Source organism: Schistocerca serialis, chromosome 1 (assembly GCF_023864345.2).
Source record: "Schistocerca serialis cubense isolate TAMUIC-IGC-003099 chromosome 1, iqSchSeri2.2, whole genome shotgun sequence".
NCBI classification, from domain to species: domain Eukaryota; kingdom Metazoa; phylum Arthropoda; class Insecta; order Orthoptera; family Acrididae; genus Schistocerca; species Schistocerca serialis.
The window spans coordinates 561,325,949-561,349,351 of NC_064638.1; the positions used below are offsets into that span (position 1 = coordinate 561,325,949).

The window sequence follows — 23,403 nt, forward strand, 5'->3', positions numbered from 1 at the left end:
CACTTTATCTTAAATTATTACTTTTTTGCAGTGTCATCTCGGCAAACATAGTGCTTATTTCAAGAGCTTTCAGGCATCAGTTTGTTATACCAGATTTTCAAGGATATACAAAATACATTGAAGATTTTTACTGGAAATGCAAAACAAACACAGAAGGGAAGGTAAGCTCATGTCAGATAAGTTAAATGAGTTCTCAATTAGTATGATGTGTATACTTCTGTCCCACTCATCAAGGTTTTTTTGAAAAATGCAAGGGGATTGGCGAAAATGGCCTTATGTTTCATTGTGGTAATGACTATAAATAAGAGAAAAATCATGTTCAGAGTTGTACTAGCTACTGCATCCTTTGGCTTTCTTAATGTGCTTTTAGAAGCACAAATTATTCCGAACTAAGTTGCTGAAAAGATTTGAGTTGTACAAATTATTTGCAGTTGTATATAAGCTTGCAATTCTCTTCCCTTCATTACAGTTTGTGTGTTCTACCTGGATCAGAGATCCATATCACTCTTACACTCTTCATTGTATCTATAATTGATGTTACACTCCTTGTGTACACACAGCTCTTGTTTTGTTTGTACTGTACTTATGTTTATCTCACTTCACAAAATTGTCAGAAACAACATTAAAATTTGTGATGCAATGTGGTCTGATCACTATGATTTTTTTGAAGATGTAGTAGCATTGATTGCAATTTTATAAAGAAATTATGTTGAAAATTAATGTCAGAATATAGTTAGTTATGTGTTCAGTGAATCATAAATGTGACTTTTTGCCATGATATTCTCTCTCTCCCTCTCTTAAACACATACACTCATATTACAATACATTTAGACACTCTTCTATGGAGCAGAAAGAGTTGTCAAGTAGATGTGGTCTCAGTTTGTGATTGAGGTTAATTTTATTAAATGTCAATGATAGAAAGTTTTCTATCACCTTAGAAGCAAACAATAAGTAGACTGCAGAAAACTAGGTCCATGGTTTTTTCAGCTTTTGAATTAAACATTTGTTATCTGATAGCAGGGATGAGTGTAGAATGACATACAGTAAGATCAGTTCTACAGTAAGATCAGTTGTACAGTAAATTTTGTGTGCATCACTCTCTCAGTTATTGGAAAAAGAATGCTTAATTTAAAAGTTGAAATAAATGTCACTTCTATTAATTATACATTTTATAACATTAGACATTGCATCTGTGGGATATGCATTACCAATTTTATATTATACATAATGTGCAATTTGTCAGAAATATAGGCACATTTAGGTGTGTTACTTCTAAAATGATAAAATTGTCATGCTTTGATATGTAGAACAAGATTTATCAAAAATTTTCATAGCTAGATGCCTAGGACATGATTTATGAAAGACTCAAATGAATGAAAAGTGTCAGGACTAGGTACTTATTTCTCTTACTGAGGATGAATAAATTTGTGACTGTGAGCGTAAGGAAATCCCATAGCCACTGGTTCCATGCTAGGCTTCACCTCCATGTTAAAACAAGAGCTTACATATTTCTGCAGGACAGGCAATAAATTGAGCACATGCTGTCAGAATTGCTGTTATGGAAAAAAGAATAAATTACTTCCTATTTGATGAAGAAAATAATGAAGTGCTACCCTTTCTTATTAAATTGATGATAAATATTGTTATAAAGAAATGGGCATGTGTTGTAACAAATTTTCTATTTGTTAGAGGATGTCTACAATAATGACAAACAGAAATAACTTCTCTTGCTTTTAATGCTGTTTTGACTTCCTTCGTGTCGTTTCCACACCTTAGTGAAGTAAGTTTTTTGAACACTGGAAACACAACAAAGACCAAGCTAAAACAAAAAGAATGTGCAAAAGCTACTGAACACTAGAGAAAGCCCACTTAGATTATCTTATATTTTTGGAAAGCATTTGACACTGTGCTCCACTGCAGGCTGTTAATGAAGGTCCAAGCATATGGAAAAGGTTCCTACATATGACTGGCTTCTGGCTTGAAGACTTCTTAATCAGTAGAACCCAGTATGTTGGCCTTGACAGCGAGTGTTCATCAGAGACAAGGGTATTGTCAGGAGTACCTGGGGGAAATGTGATAGGATCCCTCTTGTTCTCAATATACAATACATGACTTGACATAGTGTGGGCTGTGCCCTACAACTGTTTGCTGATGACTCTGTGGTATACAGGAAAGTATCATTGTTGAGTGACTGTAGAAGGATACAACAGTTATGGAAAGGATTGACTGCTACTCACTAAAAAGATGAGACACTGCAGACAGTTGCAACGAAAACATAGTTATACACTGAGCTTTGGGCCAGAGCCTTCTTCGGGAAAGAAAGGAAAACACACACCTTCACACAAGAAGGCAAACTTCATGCACACATGACCACTATCTCTGACTGCTCTGGCCAGACTGTAACTGCTGCACTGAATGAAAGCAGCAGTCAAGGAAGGGGGAGGGATCACAGGGGGTTCAGGTGAGCACAGGGGGCGGGGGAGTGGGGGTTTGGGGGGGGGGGGGGGGGGGGGAAGAGCACTGTCTGTCGCAGACAGTGGTTCAGGCCAAGATAATATCAGAAACAGAGAATATGTCATAAGGATAACTTCCATCTGCGCAGTTCCGAAAATCTGGTGGTGGAGTGGAGGATCCAGATAGCATGGCTTGTGAAGAAGCCATTAAAATAGAGCATGTTGTGTTCTGCTGCATGTTGTGCCACAGGGTAGTCTCCTTTGCTCTTGGATATAGTATGTGGGTGGCTATTCATCCTGGTGGCAGCTGGTTGGTGGTAATATTAATATAAAAAGCTGTACTTTGATTGCAGAAGAGCTGATATATAGCATGACTGCTTTCACAGGTGGCCCAGCCTCTGATGGGATAGGATAAACCTGTGACAGAATTGGAATAGGGAGTGCTGGGTGGGTGGATTGGGCAGGTCTTACACCTCAGTCTTTCACAGGGTTATGATCCCTGTGGCAAGGTGCTGGGATTGGAGTTGCATAGGGATGGATGGGATGTTGTGAAGGTTGAGTGGGATCTTGCATAGAATGTCTCTCATTTCAGGGCATGATGAAGAATGTGGTTCAGTTGTTCTAGTCCAGGGTGGTATTGGGTGACAAAGGGGCACTCCTCTTCGTGGGGTTGGTGAGAGGATTGGAGGGGGGGGGGGGCATATGACACAGGAACTCTATTTATAGACTAATTCTGTGTGATAGTATCTGCCTGTGAAGGCCTTTGTGAGTGAGACCTTTAGCATGCTGGGCAAGGGAGTTCTTGTTACAGCAGATACACCATCCCCAAGTAACCAGGCTGTATGGGAGGGATTTTTGGTGTGGAAGGAATAGCAGCTGTTGAAATTCAGGCACTGTATGTGCTTGGTGGGTTTAATGTGGACAGAAGTTGACATCCAGCAAGGTGACATACCAGGTTGAGGGGGACCAGGTGAAACAGACAAGAGAGAAGGTGTTGAAGGTGTGAAGGAATGAGGACAGGTTGTCTTGGCCCTTAGTCCAGATCATGAAGATCTCATCAATGAACCTGAGGGGTTTGAGGTTCTGAGAGACTAGGAATGTTTCCTCTAGATGGCCATAAGCAGGTTGACATGGGAGTGTGCCATGGAGGTGCCCATGGCTGTGCTGAGGATTTGTTTGTATACATTCCCTTCAAAGGAGAAGTAGTGGCATATTAGGAGAAAGATAGTAAGGTATATATGGCATGAAGTTGTGGGCATGGAATCAGAGGGACATTGGGAGAGGTAGTGTCCCATAGCGGCAAGACCATGAGCATGAGGGATGTTGGTGTGTAAGGAGTGCTGTCAACAGTGACGAGTAGGGATTCAGGAAGTAAAGGGGTGGGAGTGGTGGAGAATTGGTGAAGGAAGTGGTTGATATCTTTGACATAGGAAGCTAGATTTTGGGCAGTTGGTTTAAGGAGCTGGTCAATGTGGGAAAAAATTCTTTCAGTGGAGGTGCAATAATCAGCTACAATGAGGCATCCAGGATTTTCACATTTGTGAATTTTGGGGAGCATGTAGAATGTCAGCGTGCAGGTGTCATAAGGGTTAGAAGGGAAATGGATTCAGGGTAGAGGTTCTGGAAAGGGCCTAAGGCTTTAAGCAGGGACTGTAGGTTATGTTGGACATCAGGGGTGGGATCCAGGATGGGATCGCTCTGTCAGAGTTTTCAGGTGGAGGAGTCAGACAATTGGATGAGGCCTTCTACCAGGGAGTCACTGTGATTCATAATGACAGTGGCAGAACACTTGTCTGCAAGTAGAATTATTAGGTGAGCATCTCTTTTGAGGCTGTGAATGGCAAGTCTTCCTTCTGCTGAAAGGTTAGTGTTCTTAGGAAGGGACTTGGGGAAGGATGGTGAGGCCAGGTTGGAGGCAAAGAATTTCAGGAAGGTGACCAGGGAGTGGATAGGTGGGGGAGGAGGAGGTTCACAGTTGGATGGTGGAATGAACTTGGAGAGGCAGGGTTCAATTCTGAGATTAGATTGGCTTTGGATGGAGGAATTGGTGGCAAAGAAGTGTTTACATTCCAGAGATTGGAAGCAGAATAAGTCTTTGACAAGTTCAGCTTAGTTAAATTTGGGTGTAGGGTTGAAAGTGAGGCCTTTGGATAGGACTGAAACTTCTGTGGGGCTGAGGACTTTGGGGGGAATGTTATCATTTTGTTCAGGGATTGTTTCAGCTCTGGATTTAGTAAAATGTTGGTAGGGAGTTTTGCAGGATGTGACAAGTTGAAAAGGTATACCAGGCAGGGTCTGGGGCTATGAGAGACTGATGAGGAGAAACACTGTGGGTAGGATAAGGGTTGATGGGACATCGAGGTGGCAGTAGGATGTCAGCATGTTGGATAACGTATGGAGATGGTGTCGGAATGCTCTTCCAGTTGCTGGAGAGCAAGGGATTCCGTTTTAGAGGTGTGATGTATGTAGTAGGAATTTCACAGTAGAGGCATCTTGTGAAGGGAGTAGAGATGGTGCTGAGATGACTGTGCCATGGAAGTGTGTTTTTGCAGTACCAGGTTTGTGTGGGACAGGGACTGGCAGAATCTGAAAAGGAGAAGGTCATTCTGAAAGGAAGGGAGGGATCCAGGGAAAGGAATGTTTTTGGTTAGGCCATATGGAGGGATTACATGGTTTAGGCAGCATTTAAGGTACAGGTTATGGTATTGGGTTTTAGCCGAGGAAAGGGATACTTTTCTGAACTGCTGTAGAAAGTTGGAGCAAGGGTTCATTCCTGCATGGTCATTACCATATGCTGATCCATACATGCCAATGACGTCTGTATTTGCGTACACTTGTGTTGTAATGTACTAGAAAACAATTGTGCAATTAACATTAATAAACAGTTATGAGCTCACCAAGTGCCTAATGATAATTTGAACAGTTAATGCAAGTGAGCAATGAAGTGAGTTTAATATCAATAAAAGCAATAATTTGAGTCACATATCAACATCATTGTTGTTGTAATGGAAGACCAAAGACTGGGATTTAACCTCAGAACTGAGGGGGCATTCTGAACATTTTGTGTAAGAAATTATTTCATGTGGCATGCAAGTATGTTCTGTTTATGTCTTTTCCCCATGATTAATGTGTTATGAACAGTATTATAAAATGAGATCCAACATGGAAATGAAGTGTTTCCAGACTAATGGTGATGTAACATTTCATCCTATTCTCTGTTTGAGGAATATGTTCTGAAAGTCTAACCATACCTCTCCATTACAGTAGCTCAAAAATAATAACACCTCTGTGTTGTTATGTTTATCTCTGTTTCATGCACCATTCAGCTACAAGTGGATAGTTGCCTTCCCTCATTTTTATTTATATAAACAGAAGAAAGAGAGAGAACTGAAATGAACTTGTACAATATTTGCAGAAATTACCTGCCACCATAAATACATAAATCTCAATGTGATTCTGTTGCAGAGGCACATATAGGAGTATTTCATATTAAAGTATGATTAAAACATTAAAAAGCAGACATTGATTGAAAGTGATATTAATATTATTTGTCCTGTAGTAACATAATGGAATTATTTTTATAATTCATCTTTTATTTTTACATCTTGTGTGAAAATTATATATGCTTCTACTGCCACTAATGTACTTTTGTGTCATATTTCTTGAAAAATTGTGTTGTGATATTGTTAAACAGTAGTTAATTACAATGATGTACATATATTTAAAAAGGTGGCGAGCTACATTCCACAGTTAGCAAGAATGAATCCTGATTATTGGGGAGTCAGTGTGTGCACAATAGATGGACAGAGATTCTCAATAGGTGATGTCAATATACCATTCACTTTACAGTCTTGTAGGTAAGTTGAAAGAATATTTTACAAACAGTAGCATAAGATCCAATCACCTTAATGTGACCACCACCTACATTCGATATCAGTGTGCAATAACCACTCACAGATGGCAGGTGGCAGCACTAGTGTGGAGGGCATATGAAGCTTGTCAGGAGCTTGCAGGTAACAGTGCAGTCATGGTCGTAATGTGGAAACAGAATGATTTATCTGACATTCAAATTCAGGCCAAGAGTGGAAGCATTTCCTAAATTGTCTAAGGTTGTAAACAGTTTGTGTGCTGCCTTGGTTAAAGTATGCCATGCACGGCAAAAAGGCACTATCCAAAACTGGCACTGAGGCAACTGTGCTGCACCAAAGGCCACAGATGGCGGGGTGTGAACAACGGCTGCGGAATTGTGTACGGGCAAATAGGCATGCAACTGTTGAGTGGATGAACACCCAGACAGACCTGGGGTCTATCAACAGTGTCTCCTCAATAACCATTCAGTGAATGCTGCTGCACATGGGCCACCACATCCGGTTCATGCAGCCATGCTGACTGCTGTTCATCAGTGGCAAGGCTGGAATTTGCATTCCAGTACTACAGCTGGACATAGACTGAGTGGCGACATGCAGCTTTTTCGGGTGACAGATGGCTGTTTACATGTACAATGTCAAGCATCTGAAAGCAAACACCCTTCAGCAGTTGTCAGAAGGGTTCAGGTTGGAGGAGGGAGTGTTATGGTCTGGGGAATGTTTTTGTGGGATTCCCTGGGTGGTCTCATCATTCTGGAAGGCACAATGGATCAACACAAATATACATCATCTTTGGGGACCATGATGTCCACCCCTGCATGCACTTCTTTTTTCCTGGTCATGATGGCATTAATCAGCAAGCCAATGCAATGTGTCACACAGCTCACAGTCTACATGTGTGGTTCTACATGTGTGGTTCAAAGAGCACCAGGATGAATTTACTGTGATTTCCTGCCAGCAAACTCCCCAAATTTAAACCCATTTGGGAATCTGTGGGACCACCTTGATTGAGCTGTTCCTGACATGGATCCTCAACTGAGAAACCCAGCCCATCTGGCCATGATACTGCAGTTGGCTTGGCTCCATGTTCCTGGCGGTACCTTCCAGAACCTCATTGATTCTCTTCCTACATGTCTCGCAGTGATCCGGGTGGCAAAAGGTGGTTATTCAAGTTTTTGATGGGTGGTCACATTAATTTGACTGGATAGTGTATCTGTGAATATTTTGTAAGTGAAAGTATTATCTGCTTTTGTTCATAAAGCAATGATGCTTCTAATGTAAAAGTATTTGATGCAATTTATGTTAGCCATATATATATTACAATGGTAGTTAATTCATTCATTCATACTTCATATTCCATTCAGGTATGTGGAAAAAGTCAAATTATATGTTAACAGGCAGAAGTGGCTAATGTAGACAACTTCTGTTAAGTATGGTATAAGGGGCAGTCAAAGTAAAATGAAACGGATTGAAAAAAATGTTAAGTAAACTGTTCATTATTTCATAAGTATTTGCCATAACCACTAATACAGTTATCCAACTGTGAGACAAGATGGCCAATGCCTTCATTAAAAAATGATTATGGCTGCCAACAGAACCACAATTGTATCCAGGTGTGCACCTCTTCATCTGAAGCAAATTGACGGCCATGAATGTCTTTCTTCAGGCTCCAAAAATATGAAAACTGTTTGGGGAGAGATTGGTACTCCATGGAGGTTGTGTGAGGGCTTCCCAAAAAAAGCTGCTGCCGCATCTTTGAAACAATGTTTTGAGTATGCTGCAGAAGTTTTTTGGAAAGCCCTTCCACATCCTCCATACCATATCAATCTCTCCCCATGTAGTTTCTGTATTTTTGGGGCACTGAAGAAAGACATTTACAGGCATCAATTTGCTTCAGACAAAGAAGTGCACACCTGGGTACAATCGTGGTTCTGCAGGCAACTGCAAACATTTTCCCATGAAGGCATTGACCATTTTGTCTCACAGTGGATAAATGTATTAACAGTTAAGTGATTACTTTTGAAATAATAGTTTACTTACTTTTTTGCTCTGTTTCATTTTCATTTGACTGTGCCTTATAACAACAGATAGTGACAACTGCCAATCTTCTTGCACTAGTAATTATGGAAATTGTCTCTACATTACTTTGTATATGTAGATGTATATTTAGAAAAAAAGGAATTCCTCCAAAAAAATTGCCGCTGCTCCTCCTCTTACACTTACACTAAATTACATACACTAGATTGCTGCTTTCAGCTTCTGTTTCATACTATGCATTTATGTAACATTACTGATCTGAGGGCCCACTATAACTGTCTACATACTGCAAAAGTTAAAAATCTGTATTAAATAAAATCTATTTCCCCAACTACAAGTATTCTAATAAATTATAGAAGGAATTTCTAAAAACATACTCATGTACTTTATTTCTGAATATCTGGGGATTTTCAGTACCCTGTCTGATGTTTACAGTAGGCAACCTGCAAAAAAAAAAAAAAAAAAAAAAAAAAAAAAAAAAAAAAAAAAAAAAAAAAAATTACTTTTGAATCCTAGTCAAGGATGCAAAATCTACACAGAAACTTATCTGTATTTCTGGTAGTATGGTTGTGAATTGAACAGTGCTTCCTAAACTCACTCTTGCTATTGGTCTGAAATACCACTGGGGAGTAAATGTGTTCGTATGTTTATGTAAGAATCACCAGGTGCCAAAGTATTTAGTAAGAGCTTAACAACAATATTCATTTACAGTGACAGAAGATGAGACATGATATTGTGCCACTGTTCCGTACATCTTTGTGGCACCACTAAAAATATTTCTGAGATATTTTCATTGTAAGCACTAATATGCAGTTAATGATGACACAGAACTTTTAATTTCTATAGACTTAGTGGCATGCTGTATGCTTCTAAATTGTGGTTAGTCTAATAAATTCAACAGCTGATACAGGGGTGAATTCATAGTCAGTAATCATCAACTATGGTTACCTCCAGTGATCAGTATGCCACTCACTGATTTCCTTGAATAAATGAGTCAGTGGTCTGACAGAAGTTGTAAAGTTCTTTACGGTAGGGACACTAAAATTATTAGCTAAATCTTAGTGTTTCCCACTCAGATATGGGACAGATGTATAAGTGTGTTGCATCATATAATATCATATAATTTAATCCCTTAATGGCACTATCTGAAACAAATGCAGCCAAAGAGTGTAGTTTTGACAGGTCCCAAGTACATGCACTGAACAAAGCTAAACGGGCAAATTTCTTTCATCTCAGAACATGTAATACCCAACTACCATACCAAAAAACAGTAAAAGACCTTGGAATAATCTTGGATGAACACCTAAACTGGGAAGAACAAACAGTCACAGCTTGCCGGAAATCGCTCTCCTCCCTACATGCAATTCAAAAATTTAGAAAAATATTTCCAACCCATGTTAAACAAAAATTAGTCCAAACACTAGTCTTGCCTAATCTTTACTACTGTGATGTAGTTCAACATGGCACAAATAATGAAAATTCGAGATGCCTCCAGCTAGTGATGAATGCTTGTGTTAGATACGTATGCAACATACGGTTGTATGATCATATCAGTCCTTCATACTCCCAGCTAGGTTGGATATGCCCACATAAGGCACGCGATCTCCACATGATGTGCTTACTTCATCGATTTCTTAGCCACTGGTGCCCCCAATACTTATCTTCTCACATTAAACACCTATCATCATTCCACAACCGCAATACCAGATCGGATACATCTAGCGTCTTGGCTGTACCTTTACATAACACAAAATCTTTCTCCGTGTCATTCTCCATCTCAGCCATACGACTATGGAACGCGCTCCCCTGTGATCTGCGTCTTATCCAAAACCACTCAACATTCAAGAGGGAACTTAAGACTTACATATTAGGGACGGTATAGCCACCATTGTTGTGCCCCCCCCCCCCCCCCCCCCCCCTCATCTTTTTCTTTCTCCTCTCCATCATAGCTTCGAATTTTACCATTCTATTTCTCTTCCTCTAACCTATCCACCTCTTCTATATCTCTTTCACCCCATTCCATCGTCTTATGTCTCTGCTTGATGAGAATAGCTCACAAGCTGCAAGAATATAACGAGAAAATTCCCAACTAGCAATAGGACTGACACTCATAAAAGAAAAATATGTTTACTTTCATATACATAGTCATTATTACTATTATTATTATTTTTATTATTCTTGATTGTTATAATTATTTTTTGATTGTTATAATTATCATTGTACTACTTTTATAATCTCTATTTTTTTTCTTTAACATTAATACTGTATAACATGTTATATGTCCTAATTTTCTGTAGACACTGAAATTTGTTGAATCTGAGTATGCCTGGTTAGGTGTAAGAGAGGGCCTGAAGGCCCTAATCTTGCCAGGTAAAATAAATGCATAAATAAATAAATAAAAATAATAGGCTAACATGCAATTGCATCCACAGGTAACACAAATGTTATGTACAGAAATATTAATTGCAGTTGCACTGCTCTTTGGAATGTCTCGGATTTCACCAGAGTCTTAAGGGCTTAGTGCCTGATGTAATGAAGCTAATATTATAGTAGATTTAGCTCATGAAATCAATAAAAACTTTGAGAAAATTGCAACTGAGGCCAGATGAAAATACGGGAAACAATATACACTACAAAATAAGTTATAAGTAAATTTATTAGTCATGTTAAAAAGCCATAACTGGTAAGGCATGGTCCGGAACAATTTCATTGTGCCTAAACAGAGTTTTGGCAATAAAAACTTTGACAAAATTCCAGCTGACACCAGATGAAAATACAGGAATCAACATACGTTACAAAATAAGTATCTTGCTAAAAAAATTGCCAAGCCTCTGGATTCTAGAGTTGCATATAGGGTGGTGGGTGGGGAAGTAAGTGTCTATTGGAAACTGCTAATATTTCCCAAAATAAGTGGTTTATTTTATTGAAAGAAGATTTATTATGCACAGCAGAATGGTACAAATTATTTTTACAGTGCAAATTCTACACAGGAATGTTGATTTTCCAGTAGTTTCTCCATTTATTTGGGAATGTTCTCAATTGACATCAACGTGATTTCCTGTGGTACTTGGGTGAGAACACACCAGATGGAAGCTTCCAAATCTTCCAGCATATGTGATTTTTTGGTCTGATATACTTTTTCTTTCGTCCAGCCTCACAAGAAGAAGTTGAATCACATGAGATAAGAGCTCCATGCTGGCTACTTGTGAGGACTGTGGTGATCCAATGTATGTCCTGGAAAATGATTTTCAAGCAATTTCCTTCCACTGACTGCAAAAGATGGTAGGACAGCATCCTACACAAACATGAGGTCATTGATATTGTTGTGCGTGGAACAACTGGCCAAACCTGGTTTTCCAGCACAGCTAGGTACAGGTGTGACTCCATTGTGTTGTGAAGAAGGGACAGACTGATAAGTTCTTTTGCTCTCATACCAAGTCAACCAAACTACACTGGTCCCATAAGATGATGCATTTTATCAACAGTGGCATGTGGATATCTTTCACTCAGTAATGGGAATTACGGGAGGTTTCAAATCTTCCCCATGAAACACAACTTTATCACTCCAGATTATGTTTGAAAACAACTTGGGAAAGTGTCTAAACCAGCTAGCATGATTTCTCCATATTCCATCCAACAGTCACAGTTTTCTGCAAACAATAATGTGACTTCCACAAATAAAATTCTAACTCCTTTTCAGTGACATTTTGGATTGTCTGTTGTGTTATCAATTGTACATTTTCCTCTGACATGGATGTCTTGGGATGGCAACATCTAGCAACATCCACGAAAGATCTCATAGTCATCAGTTTTGTATGGCAATTCCTCATGGTCCTTAGATGCAAAATAGTGTGAGGCCCATGCACAGCTCCTCACTCTTCTTGTACCACTGTCACAGAGTACCATATTTCATATCAGGAGTCCACCTGAGTCCATTCATACACTGACAGACATTTGCCCATGAATGTCAATTTCTACCACTGCAGAGAAAGAGACACAATTGTTTTTAAACAATGTACTAATTTTTTTTAATACTACTACGTATTTATATCAGGCACCTACTTCCTGTCCAGCCAGTATATTCTCAGCTAAAGTATCTCAGAACAATTATTTCACACATGTTGTTGTTGTTGTGGTCTTCAGTCCTGAGACTGGTTTGATGCAGCTCTCCATGCTACCCTATCCTGTGCAAGCTTCTTCATCTCCCAGTACTTACTGCAACCTGCATCCTTCTGAATCTGCTTAGTGTATTCATCTCTTGGTCTCCCTCTACGATTGTTACCCTCCACACTGCCCTCCAATGCTAAATTTGTGATATCTTGATGCCTCAGAACATGTCCTACTAACCGGTCCCTTCTTTTTGTCAACTTGTGCCACAAACTCCTCTTCTCCCCAATTCTATTCAATACCTCATCATTAGTTATGTGATCTACCCAATTAATCTTCAGCATTCTTCTGTAGCACCACATTTCAAAAGCTTCTATTCTCTTCTTGTCCAAACTATTTATTGTCCATGTTTAACTTCCATACATGGCTATACTCCATACAAATACTTTCAGAAACGACTTCCTGCCACTTAAATCTATACTCAATGTTAACATATTTCTCTTCTTCAGAAACGCTTTCCTTGCCATTGCCAGTCTACATTTTATATATTCTCTACTTTGACCATCATCAGTTATTTTGCTCCCCAAATAGCAAAACTCCTTTACTACTTTAAGTGTCTCATTTCCTAATCTAATTCCCTCAGCATCACCCGACTTAATTCGACATTCCATTATCCTTGTTTTGCTTTTGTTGATGTTCATCTTATATCCTCCTTTCAAGACACTGTCCATTCCGTTCAACTGCTCTTCCAAGTCCTTTGCTGTCTCTGATAAAATTACAATGTCATCAGTGAACCTCAAAGTTTTTATTTCTTCTCCATGGATTTTAATACCTATTCCAGATTTTTCTTTTGTTTCCTTTACTGCTTGCTGAATATACAGATTGAATAACACTGGGGAGGGGCTACAACCCTGTCTCACTCCCTTTCCAATCACTGCTTCCCTTTCATGCCCCTCGACTCTCATAACTGCCATCTGGTTTCTGTACAATTTGAAAATGCCTTTCACTCCCTGTATTTTACCCCTACCACCTTTAAAATTTGAAAGAGAGTACTCCAGTCAACATTGTCAAAAGATTTCTCTAAGTCTACAAGTGCTAGAAACGTAGGTTTGCCTTTCCTTAATCTTTCTTCTAAGATAATTCGTAAGGTCAGTATTGCCTCACGTGTTCCAATATTTCTACGGAATCCAAACTGATCTTCTCCGAGGTCGGCTTCTACCAGTTTTTCCATTCATCTGTAAAGAATTTGTGTTAGTATTTTGCAGCTGTGACTTATTAAACTGATAGTTCGGTAATTTTCACATCTGTCAACACCTGCTTTCTATGGGATTGGAATCATTATATTCTTCTTGAAGTCTGAGGGTATTTTGCCTGTCTCATACATCTTGCTCACCAGATGATAGAGCTTTGTCAGGACTGGCTCTCCCAAGGCCGTCAGTAGTTCTAATGGAATGTTGTCTACTCCCGGGCCTTGTTTCAACTCAGGTCTTTCAGTGCTCTGTCAAACTCTTCACGCAGTATCGTATCTCCCATTTCATCTTCATCTACATCCTCTTCCATTTCCATAATATTGTCCTCAAGTACTTCGCCCTTGTATAGACCCTCTATATACTCCTTCCACCTTTCTGCTTTCCCTTCTTTGCTCAGAACTGGGTTTCAATCTGAGCTCTTGACATTCATACAAGTGGTTCTCTTTTCTCCAAAGGTCTCTTCAATTTTCCTGTAGGCAGTGTCTATCTTACCCCTAGTGAGATAAGCCTCTACATCCTTACATTTGTCCTCTAGCCATCCCTGCTTAGCCATTTTGCACTTCCTGTCGATCTCATTTTTGAGACGTTTGTATTCCTTTTTGCCTAATTCATTTACTGCATTTTTATATTTTCTCCTTTCATCAATTAAATTCAATATTTCTTCTGTTACCCAAGGATTTCTACTAGCCCTCGTCTTTTCACCTACTTGATCCTCTGCTGCCTTCACTACTTCATCCCTCAGAGCTACCCATTCTTCTTCTACTGTACTTCTTTCCCCCATTCCTGTCAATTGTTCCCTTATGCTCTCCCTGAAACTCTGTACAACCTCTGGTTTCGTCAGTTTATCCAGGCCCATCTCCTTAAATTCCCACCTTTTTGCAGTTTCTTTAGTTTTAATCTACAGTTCATAACCAATAGATTGTGGTCAGAGTTCACATCTGCCCCTGGAAATGTCTTAAAATTTAAAACCTGGTTCCTAAATATCTGTCTTACCATTGTATAATCTATCTGATACCTTCTAGTATCTCCATGATTCTTCCATGTATACAACCTTCTTTCATGATTCTTGAACCAAGTGTTAGCTATGATTAAGTTATTCTCTTTGCAAAACTCTACCACGTGGCTTCCTCTTTCATTTCTTAGCTCCAATCCTTATTCACCTACTACGTTTCCTTCTCTCCCTTTTCCTACTCTCGAATTCCAGTCACCCATGACTATTAAATTTTTGTCTCCCTTCACTACCTGAATAATTTCTTTTATCTCATCATACATTTCATCAATTTCTTCATCATCTGCAGAGCTAGTTGGCATATAAACTTGTACTACTGTAGTAGGGGTGGGCTTCATGTCTATCTTGGCCACAATAATGCGTTCACTATGCTGTTTGTAGTAGCTTACCCGCACTCCTATTTTTTTATTCATTATTAAACCTACTCCTGCATTACCCCTATTTGATTTTGTGTTTATAACCCTGTATTCTCCTGACCAAAAGTCTTGTTCCTCCTCCCACCGAACTTCACTAATTCCCACTATATCTAGCTTTAACGTATCCATTTCCCTTTTTAAATTTTCTAACCTACCTGCCCGATTAAGGGATCTGACATTCCATGCTCCGATCCGTAGAACTACAGTTTCCTTTTTCCTGAGGTAGGATTACATTAGGCTTCAAATGAGAGCAACATTTTTTCCGATGATTGATATGACTTTCAGTATGATATGCTTATTACCTAAACTAGACTTGTCAACTAGTAAAGAAAACAAGAAATTGGAAGAATGTAATTTTAACAAAGAAAATTATTATATAAAAGGAAGACATTTGTAAAAAGTTCAATTTTTCTTCACTGGTCCATATTATAACAAATGCAGTGGAATGAGTTTAATAGCAACACTGTTATGTGTTATAAAAAAGTTTTATCTTTCTAAAACACCCTATCAGTTTCCCTCCATAGTTTGTTGCAGATGATGTGTAACGGAGACTGTCATAAATTCATTTTCAAGATTTTTTCTTATACAAACTATGGGTATAAAAACATGTGAAACTGACCCAGTTTTTCTTTTCCTCAGCAAACCACTTACATATGGAATAGCACTTGAGCAGCTTGGAGCAAATGTTGTTCACCAGTATGTAGGCCAGGAACCTAGTGGCCGAAATTTCAATGAACTAGTGCTGGATTACAATAGTGAGTACCACACATTAAAGAATAAGGCATTGTGAACTTTGTTTTAAAATGATCCTTTGTTCTGAAGATATTTTGTAAGCAGTGTGGGATGTGATCTTATAATATTCTAAATGAATTATCAAGGAGTTTATTAGGGAATAAATTGATTCTTCCTTCCTTCATGCTGAGTTAGACAATGCCAGGGGAGATCTTGACAAGTTAAGGAGAGAGAAGGGTAAAGAGAGGTGGGAAGTGGCAACAGGAAACAGGAGGAACAGGTCTAGAACTCTGGCATTTCGTGGTGGATGAACTAGGATCAGAATACCAGGTCACCAATGTTTTTAAACCTAGTGATGGTCTGGAGCAGGTGACAGAGATTTCACTAAGGAAGACACCGTAGTTGTAGCGGGTGGGCCAGGTAATAGTATTGACAGAGATCCTGGGTACAGTATAGAGTGTGACCTGGCAAAGATTGCATCAGCATCAAAGCATACTAGTATTGAGTTTGTATCTGTTCTTGAGAATGGCTGCTTATGTCGGGTGCAGAGTCACACATTGGTGTGGTTCCTGTTGATTCCCTCAATAGGTGGCCTTCACCTCAACAGGAAAGGGAAGGGTAAACTGGCTGGGAAAATAGCAGGAAAGTTAAAGGGGGGAGGCACTGTCATGAGTGATAAAATACCAGTGGTTATAGGGTTCAGTTAAGACCCTCTTTTAGGATAGAGAGAACAGAAAGAAACCAAGTTTTAAGAGAGGGTAGGATTGAGACAAACCTTCAGTTTGAGGAAAAAAAACAAAAAAACATAATTCTAGCTTATTACATCAGCACAAACAGCTGACAACAATAAACAGAAATTTAAACTCTACTCAATTCTAACTCAGTCAATGTGAAATGTCAGCTATCTATATTGCATCAAAATATTTGAGGACTGGGAAATAAAATTAAAGAAACTAATTATCTGCATAGATGAATTAGAGTCCTCAAACCCAGCTGACATAATATGCCTCTCTGAACATCATGTGACCACTGGTATAGAAATTTTAGGTGTTACAGGACTTAGGTTAGCATCTCACTTTTGTAGAGCAGAAATGGAGAAAGGAGGAGTTGTCACATTCATCAGGAACTGTCATAAACTTAAGAACATAGACATTCATAAATTTTGCCTAGAACAGCATACGCAACATGTGCAACAGAAGTAGAATTTTACAAAAAATCCTTCATAATATTAAGTGTATATCAAGCACCTGCAGGTAACTTTAATGTCTTCGTAAACCACCTTGAAGCTGTACTGGTCCATTTAACAACCAAAAACAAATAAATAGTGGTTGCTGGTGACTTCAATATAGATGTCCTTAAAGATTCTCCCCAAACTTATTTGAGTTGGTTAACACTATCATTCAACTTAATTCACATTGTAAAGTTCACAACTAGGGTAGCCAATTGCTCACAAACTGCCATTGATAATATCTTTATAGAAAAGTCCAATGAACAAAATTACATTACAAAACCAATGTTCAATGGCCTCTCAGACCATGACATGCAGTTCCTTCTGTCAAATGTTAATACTGAACAGGATATAAAATCTGTTAAATCTGAACTCAAAAGGGTAATCAATAAGCCAAAAATTGATTATTTTAGGACACTCCTCAGAGACATTCACTGGAGTGATGTTTACAGAACTCATGGCATGAATGCTAATAAAGTGCTTACCTTATTTGAACACTGTTTTCCCCCAAAACTAACCATGGTTAGAGCAAAGTCTACAAACAGGCCATGGATTACTCAGGGAATAGAAGTATCTTGTAAAACAAAAAGAAAACTGTCTGATGTTGATGCTACAGCACATTACAAGAAATACTGCAAAATATTAAAGACTGTGATACAGACATCGAAGCAAATATATTACAAGGAAAAGATAGTCATATCAGATAAGAAAATAAAGACAATATGAGATATAGTGAAGGAGGAGACCAGTAGAACCAGACATGAAGAGGGGCAAATAGCATTAACAGTAAATGATACATTGGTGACAGATGTGTTATAGTGTTGCAGAACTTTTTAATAAACATTTTATAACTGTTATTGAAAAGATGGGGTAGTCAGGTTCTGCAGATACTGCCATGAGATACCTCAGACCAGACATTTCAAGTAACTTCCATGATATGTATTTGACCCTCACTAGCCCAGCAGAAGTTATGTCCATCATCAAATCTTTAAAATCAAAAACATCTAGTGGGTACGATGAAATATCAACAAAGTTAATTAAAGAATGTGATTCTGAGTTAAGTTATCAGTGGAATATTTCCTGAATGGTTGAAAATGCTGAAGTTAAGCCACAGTTTAAGAAGGGAGATAAAGAAACAGCATCAAATTTCCATCCAATTTTACTTTTGCCAGCATTCCCAAAATTTTTAGAAAAGGTAGTGTACAATTGGCTACATAACCATCTCATCACAAATAACATACTGTCAAAGTCGCAGTTTGGATTTCTAAAGGGTTCTGATATTGAGAAGGCTATCTACACTTACAGTGAAAATTCATTAGACAAAAAATTGCAGGCAACTGGTATATTTTGTGATCTGTCAAAGGCATTTGACTGTGTAAATCATATTATCCTGTTAAGTAAATTAGAATATTATGGTGTAACAAGAAATGCTGCAAAATGGTTCAGGTGTTATATCTCTGGCAAGAAACAAAGGGTGTTATTAGGAAAGGGACATGTATTAAGTTATCAGGCATCATCCATCTGGGAACTCATTACATGTAGGGTCCTGCAAGGCTCCATCTTAGGGTCTTTACTTTTTCTTGTGTATATCAATGATCTTTCATCAGTAACATTACCAGATGCCAAGTTTGTTTTATTTGCCGATGATACAAGCATTGCAATAAATAGCAAATCAAGTGTAGTCTCAGAAATATTGGCCAACAAAATATTTGTGGGCATTAATCACTGGTTCCTAGTCAATTCTTTGTCACTGAACTTTGAAAAAACACACTACATGCAGTTCAGAACTTGTAAGGGGTGTCCTATGAGTATATGCCTAACATATGATGACAAGCAGATAGAAGAAATTCTTGGGATTACAGCTTGAGAACAAATCCAAGTAGGAGGAGCATACCACAGAACTGCTGAAGTGTCTAAACAAATCTCTATTTGCAATGCAAATTCTTTCAGACATAGTAGATATAAAAATGAAAAGGCTGAGATACTATGCTTACTTTCACTCCATTGTGTCATATGAGATTATTTTTTGGGGCAATTCATCATTTTTTCCAGGCACAAAAATGTGTAATAAGGGTTGTATGTGGTGTAAACTCAAGAACATCCTGCAGAGGCCCGTTTAGGGAACTAGGGATACTAACTACTGCTTCCCAATATATTTATTCCTTAATGAAATTTGTCATTAAAAATATATCACTTTTTCAAACCAACAGCTCAGTTCATGGAATCAATACTAGAAATAAGAATAATTTTCACAAGGATTTAAAGTCACTTACTCTTGTACAAAAAGGTGTGCATAATTCAGGCACACACATTTTCAATAACTTGCCAGCAGCCATAAAAAGCTTACCAACCAATGAAATTCAGTTTGATAAAAGCCTAAAGGATTTATTGGTGGCCAATTCCTCCTACTCCATTGATGAATTTCTCATTAGAACCAACTGATTTTTGTTTGTTTGTGTGTGTGTGTGTGTGTGTGTGTGTGTGTCTATATATAGTACAATCTTACTTCTGCACCATTTCAGTGCAGCAATGTGTTCATTGTAAATAAGTATTGTAGTAGTTCTGTTATATGTTTATTACCTCATAAATAAATAAATAAAAAAATTTAAATTTTGAATTCAGTACACTAATGCAATATTAGCAAATGAGTGTTTAAAATGATCCTTTCATATAGTGTTCATTAAAAAAAAAAATAATAATAATAAATAAATAAAAGAATAAAAGGGGGTGGGGGTGGGGGGGGGGGGGGTGATCATTCCACTTGGGACCTGTGGAAGGTACATTAGCTTATTTGTTTTAGTTGTAAATATTTGTCATGTATTATTGTTTTTCTGACATGTTATACATCCTGGAGGACCTCCTCACTATGGATCAATTGGAATGAAAGTAAATCTAATCTAATCTAATCTTCTGTGTTCCTCCAGTGCTCTTGTCAGCATTTATTTACATTGTTCGCATGCTAGTTTTCTCCTTTCAGTCCATGGACATTCATTCATTCATTTTTTGTGTTCTGTGCATACCATCAATGAGGGAAAACCTTCAGGGATGGGGAATGTGAAAGATGTATAAATTAACTAAAGATAAGCAAATTGAAGAATTTTAATTTGTATACTGTAGTAACAGTTAACTATCATTATATTGCTTAATGCTGTTTCTGCTCATGACAGTGGTGGATACAGAAAAACATCAAGGATGGGAAGTAAGGATATCTTGAGTTACCTTTATCTTTTACCATTATAAAAAATAATCAAGTCGCATGCAAAGTTTAAGGAAGTTTTATTTAAACTGATTATACGCATATACAAGACAATGCCATCTTATGATATAAAAAAGTTACAATTGTGGTTCTCTTCCTTAAATGGTGAATTCTGTGCACCTGTTCTTCCTGGCAAATTGGTTAATTACATTGTCAATAGGACAATCAATGTCAAGGTGAGTTTTCAACAGAGCTAAGCCATGAAGTCGATCCCTATGTGCCAGACAGAAACGTACAAAATACGATGATGCGGATGCCCATGCTACATAGGAGAGTACAAATACGAGGTGCGACAATAAAGTAATGAGACTGATGCGAAAAAAATGTTGCTTAGTGTTGTCTCCTTCAAAGTAGTTCCCTTCTGACTGCACACACTTTTTCCAGAGCTTCTGTCATTGATGGTAACATTTCTGGAACTCATCTTCTGTAATATCCTCCAAGACCCTCGTCACAGCTTTTTGGACATCTCGTGTTTTTTGAAAATGGTGTCCTTTGACCGCCATTTTGACTCTTGGAAATAGAAAAAAGTCACATGGATTGACATCTGGTGAATAAGGTGGCTGTGGTAGTACTGAAATTTGTTTTGAGGTTAAAAATTGCTGTACTGACAGAGTAGAATGGGATGGCGCATTATCGTGATGCAGAATCCAATTATCAGCAATGTTGGCACGAACATGAAGAACTCTTTTACAAAGTATTTCTAAAATTTCTTTGTAGTAATATTGGTTAAATGTTTGTCCAGGAGGCACCCACTCTTTATGAACAATTCCCTTGGAATCAAAGAAGCACACAAGCATGCATTTCACTTTTGACTTTGACATGCGAGCTTTTTTTGGTCTGAGTGATCCCTTTGAGCACCACTGTGAACTTTGGTGTTTTGTCTCTGGATCGTACTAAAAAAAAACCAACTTTCATCACCAGTGATAACACGGCTCAACAATACTGGATTGATTTCTGTTTGCTCTAACAGATCGGCTGCCACATTTTTCTGTGTTTCTCGCTGTTGTGGTGTGAGATTTTTGGGGACCATTTTTGCACAAATCTTTCTCATACCAAGATCTTCAGTTATTATTAGATGAACCATTTCTCAAATGATGATCAGTTCTTCTGCAATCATTTTCATGGATAATCTTCAATCAGATTGTACAAGTTCATGCACCCTGGCCAAGTTGACATCTGTCCATGAGGTTGATGGTCGTCCACTGCGGTCTTCATCTTCAACATTCGTTCTGCCTTCACTAAACTTTTTATGCCAATGAAAAGCTTGAGCTCCTGACATAATCTCCTCTCCAAACACCCTCTGAAGTTTACCGTAAGTTGTCGTCACGTTTTCACCCCATTTAATGCAAAACGAAATAGCATACCGTTGTACAATATTATGTGCTTCCATTTCCGTGATGAGAGACACAACACATGTTAACTTATTACAGCACAACTCACAACTGAGCAGTTGCATCAATGTGCCGCTTGGACTAGCAGCTTATAGAGCAAGGTCAAAGATATTGCACCTATGCAAGCCTGCAGGGTTGCCACATCTTGCAAAGAAAATCAGTCTCAATACTTTATTGTCGCACCTCGTACTTGATAATTCGATTCAGTTGAGTTGACTGATGAAAGAAATGAACTAATAGTGTGCATGCTGACTGGCAGGGGCAGTGCAGTGCGGGTGGCAGTGCACAAGGGCAGGGGGGGGGGGGCACCTTCCAAATTGAATTGAATTGAATTGAATTGAATTTTATTTGATCCTGTAAGATTACATTGTGTACAGTAAATGTATGTATCCGCCACCATCTGAAATTTAATTAATGAAATTAGAAAGAAATATAACACTTTGAAACTGAAGCTGCTGGCTCCTCAGCTGTAGTAAATAGCAAATATTTTTCTGCTATTGACAGCTTAATATTTACTTGATTTTATGTTGGTTTTTTCAAAGAAAGTAATTACGTACATCAATATACAGTATAATGAGTCCTGTTTACAGCACATCACTACTTGTAACACAGATTTAAAAGGAACTTTTTCAATGTTTCACTCTATATATTAAGATAAATTGCAGAAAGGGTGACAAATTAAATAATTTCTAATTTTATTTTGAATTTGTAGGAATTCTCTATTTCTTGCTTTATGTTAGATAGGATCTTATTGAACCTTTGTACCAGAGTGAACTCCACTCTGAATTCTAAACAAGGAGGCAAAGCCTACATGAAAATTATTTTTGTGTCTTGCAGAGTGATTGTGATCAAGTGAAACTGATTTTAATTATCAGGACCATTAAGGAGTTATCATATTGGTAAATTTGTGTAAGAATCCCAAGAACCTATAAAAGGCTTTTGCTTGATGTACAGTTATCTAAAAGCTGGACTACAAGTCAGTCGTCAAAAATATATTTGAGTTTTGTGAGAACTCTTTCAATGATATTTTGTTATGGTAGCTGTTTAACACTACACACACTTCCCTCTTGATAGCCAAACACATTTCATTCAGCAGCTCTCTATCTATAGTAGCCCTATGCTTCATTTTACACAATTAGGCAGTAGTATCCACTTTTTTAGAAGTTTCTTTACAGTGACAGTGTACCACAGAGGGTCCCTTCCACCATGTGCTGTTCTGTAGATACATCTATAGGTACATATCTATAAAGGGTGTGGTCAACTACTCTTTTAAATTTGGGCCACTGTTCTCCTACATTCAACCATCCAGAGATAAGTGTTTCAGGTTTTTCACTAATTAATGACACTACTGCCATTTGTTTAGTTTGCTGAGCATATAAATCTATTTGTTTTAGTTGTCCTTTGTACTTTGGTAATCATTGTTGCTACAACTGCCTCATTGTCACTGAGAGCAGTTTCACTGTGGACATCATCAAAGAGGTCAGGTCTATTTTTAAACTAACATTGTTGCAAGTGTCTGTACAAGTAAATCTAATGCAACTACGTTTGTTTGCAAAACTTAAGGATGAAAGGACCTTTTGCACGATGTGTCACTGCCAAGTAACATAGCTTGATGAAACTTGTATCATACATGGAAAGAAATCCTGTAGTATAGTGTA

At 38.2% G+C, this 23,403-nt stretch overlaps 1 protein-coding gene across 4 annotated transcripts in view; it reads left to right on the forward strand.

Moving 5' to 3' along the window:
* Positions 1–23,403, forward strand: part of LOC126475570 (glutaminase kidney isoform, mitochondrial) — a 125,491-nt gene that overhangs the window by 45,098 nt on the left and 56,990 nt on the right. For all 4 annotated transcript variants that reach the window (XM_050103476.1, XM_050103478.1, XM_050103479.1 and 1 more), the window contains 3 exons: positions 32–161; positions 6,183–6,310; positions 15,778–15,893. In XM_050103476.1, the coding sequence (XP_049959433.1) occupies positions 32–161; positions 6,183–6,310; positions 15,778–15,893 (374 nt within the window). The remainder of the gene's footprint in view (positions 1–31; positions 162–6,182; positions 6,311–15,777; positions 15,894–23,403) is intronic.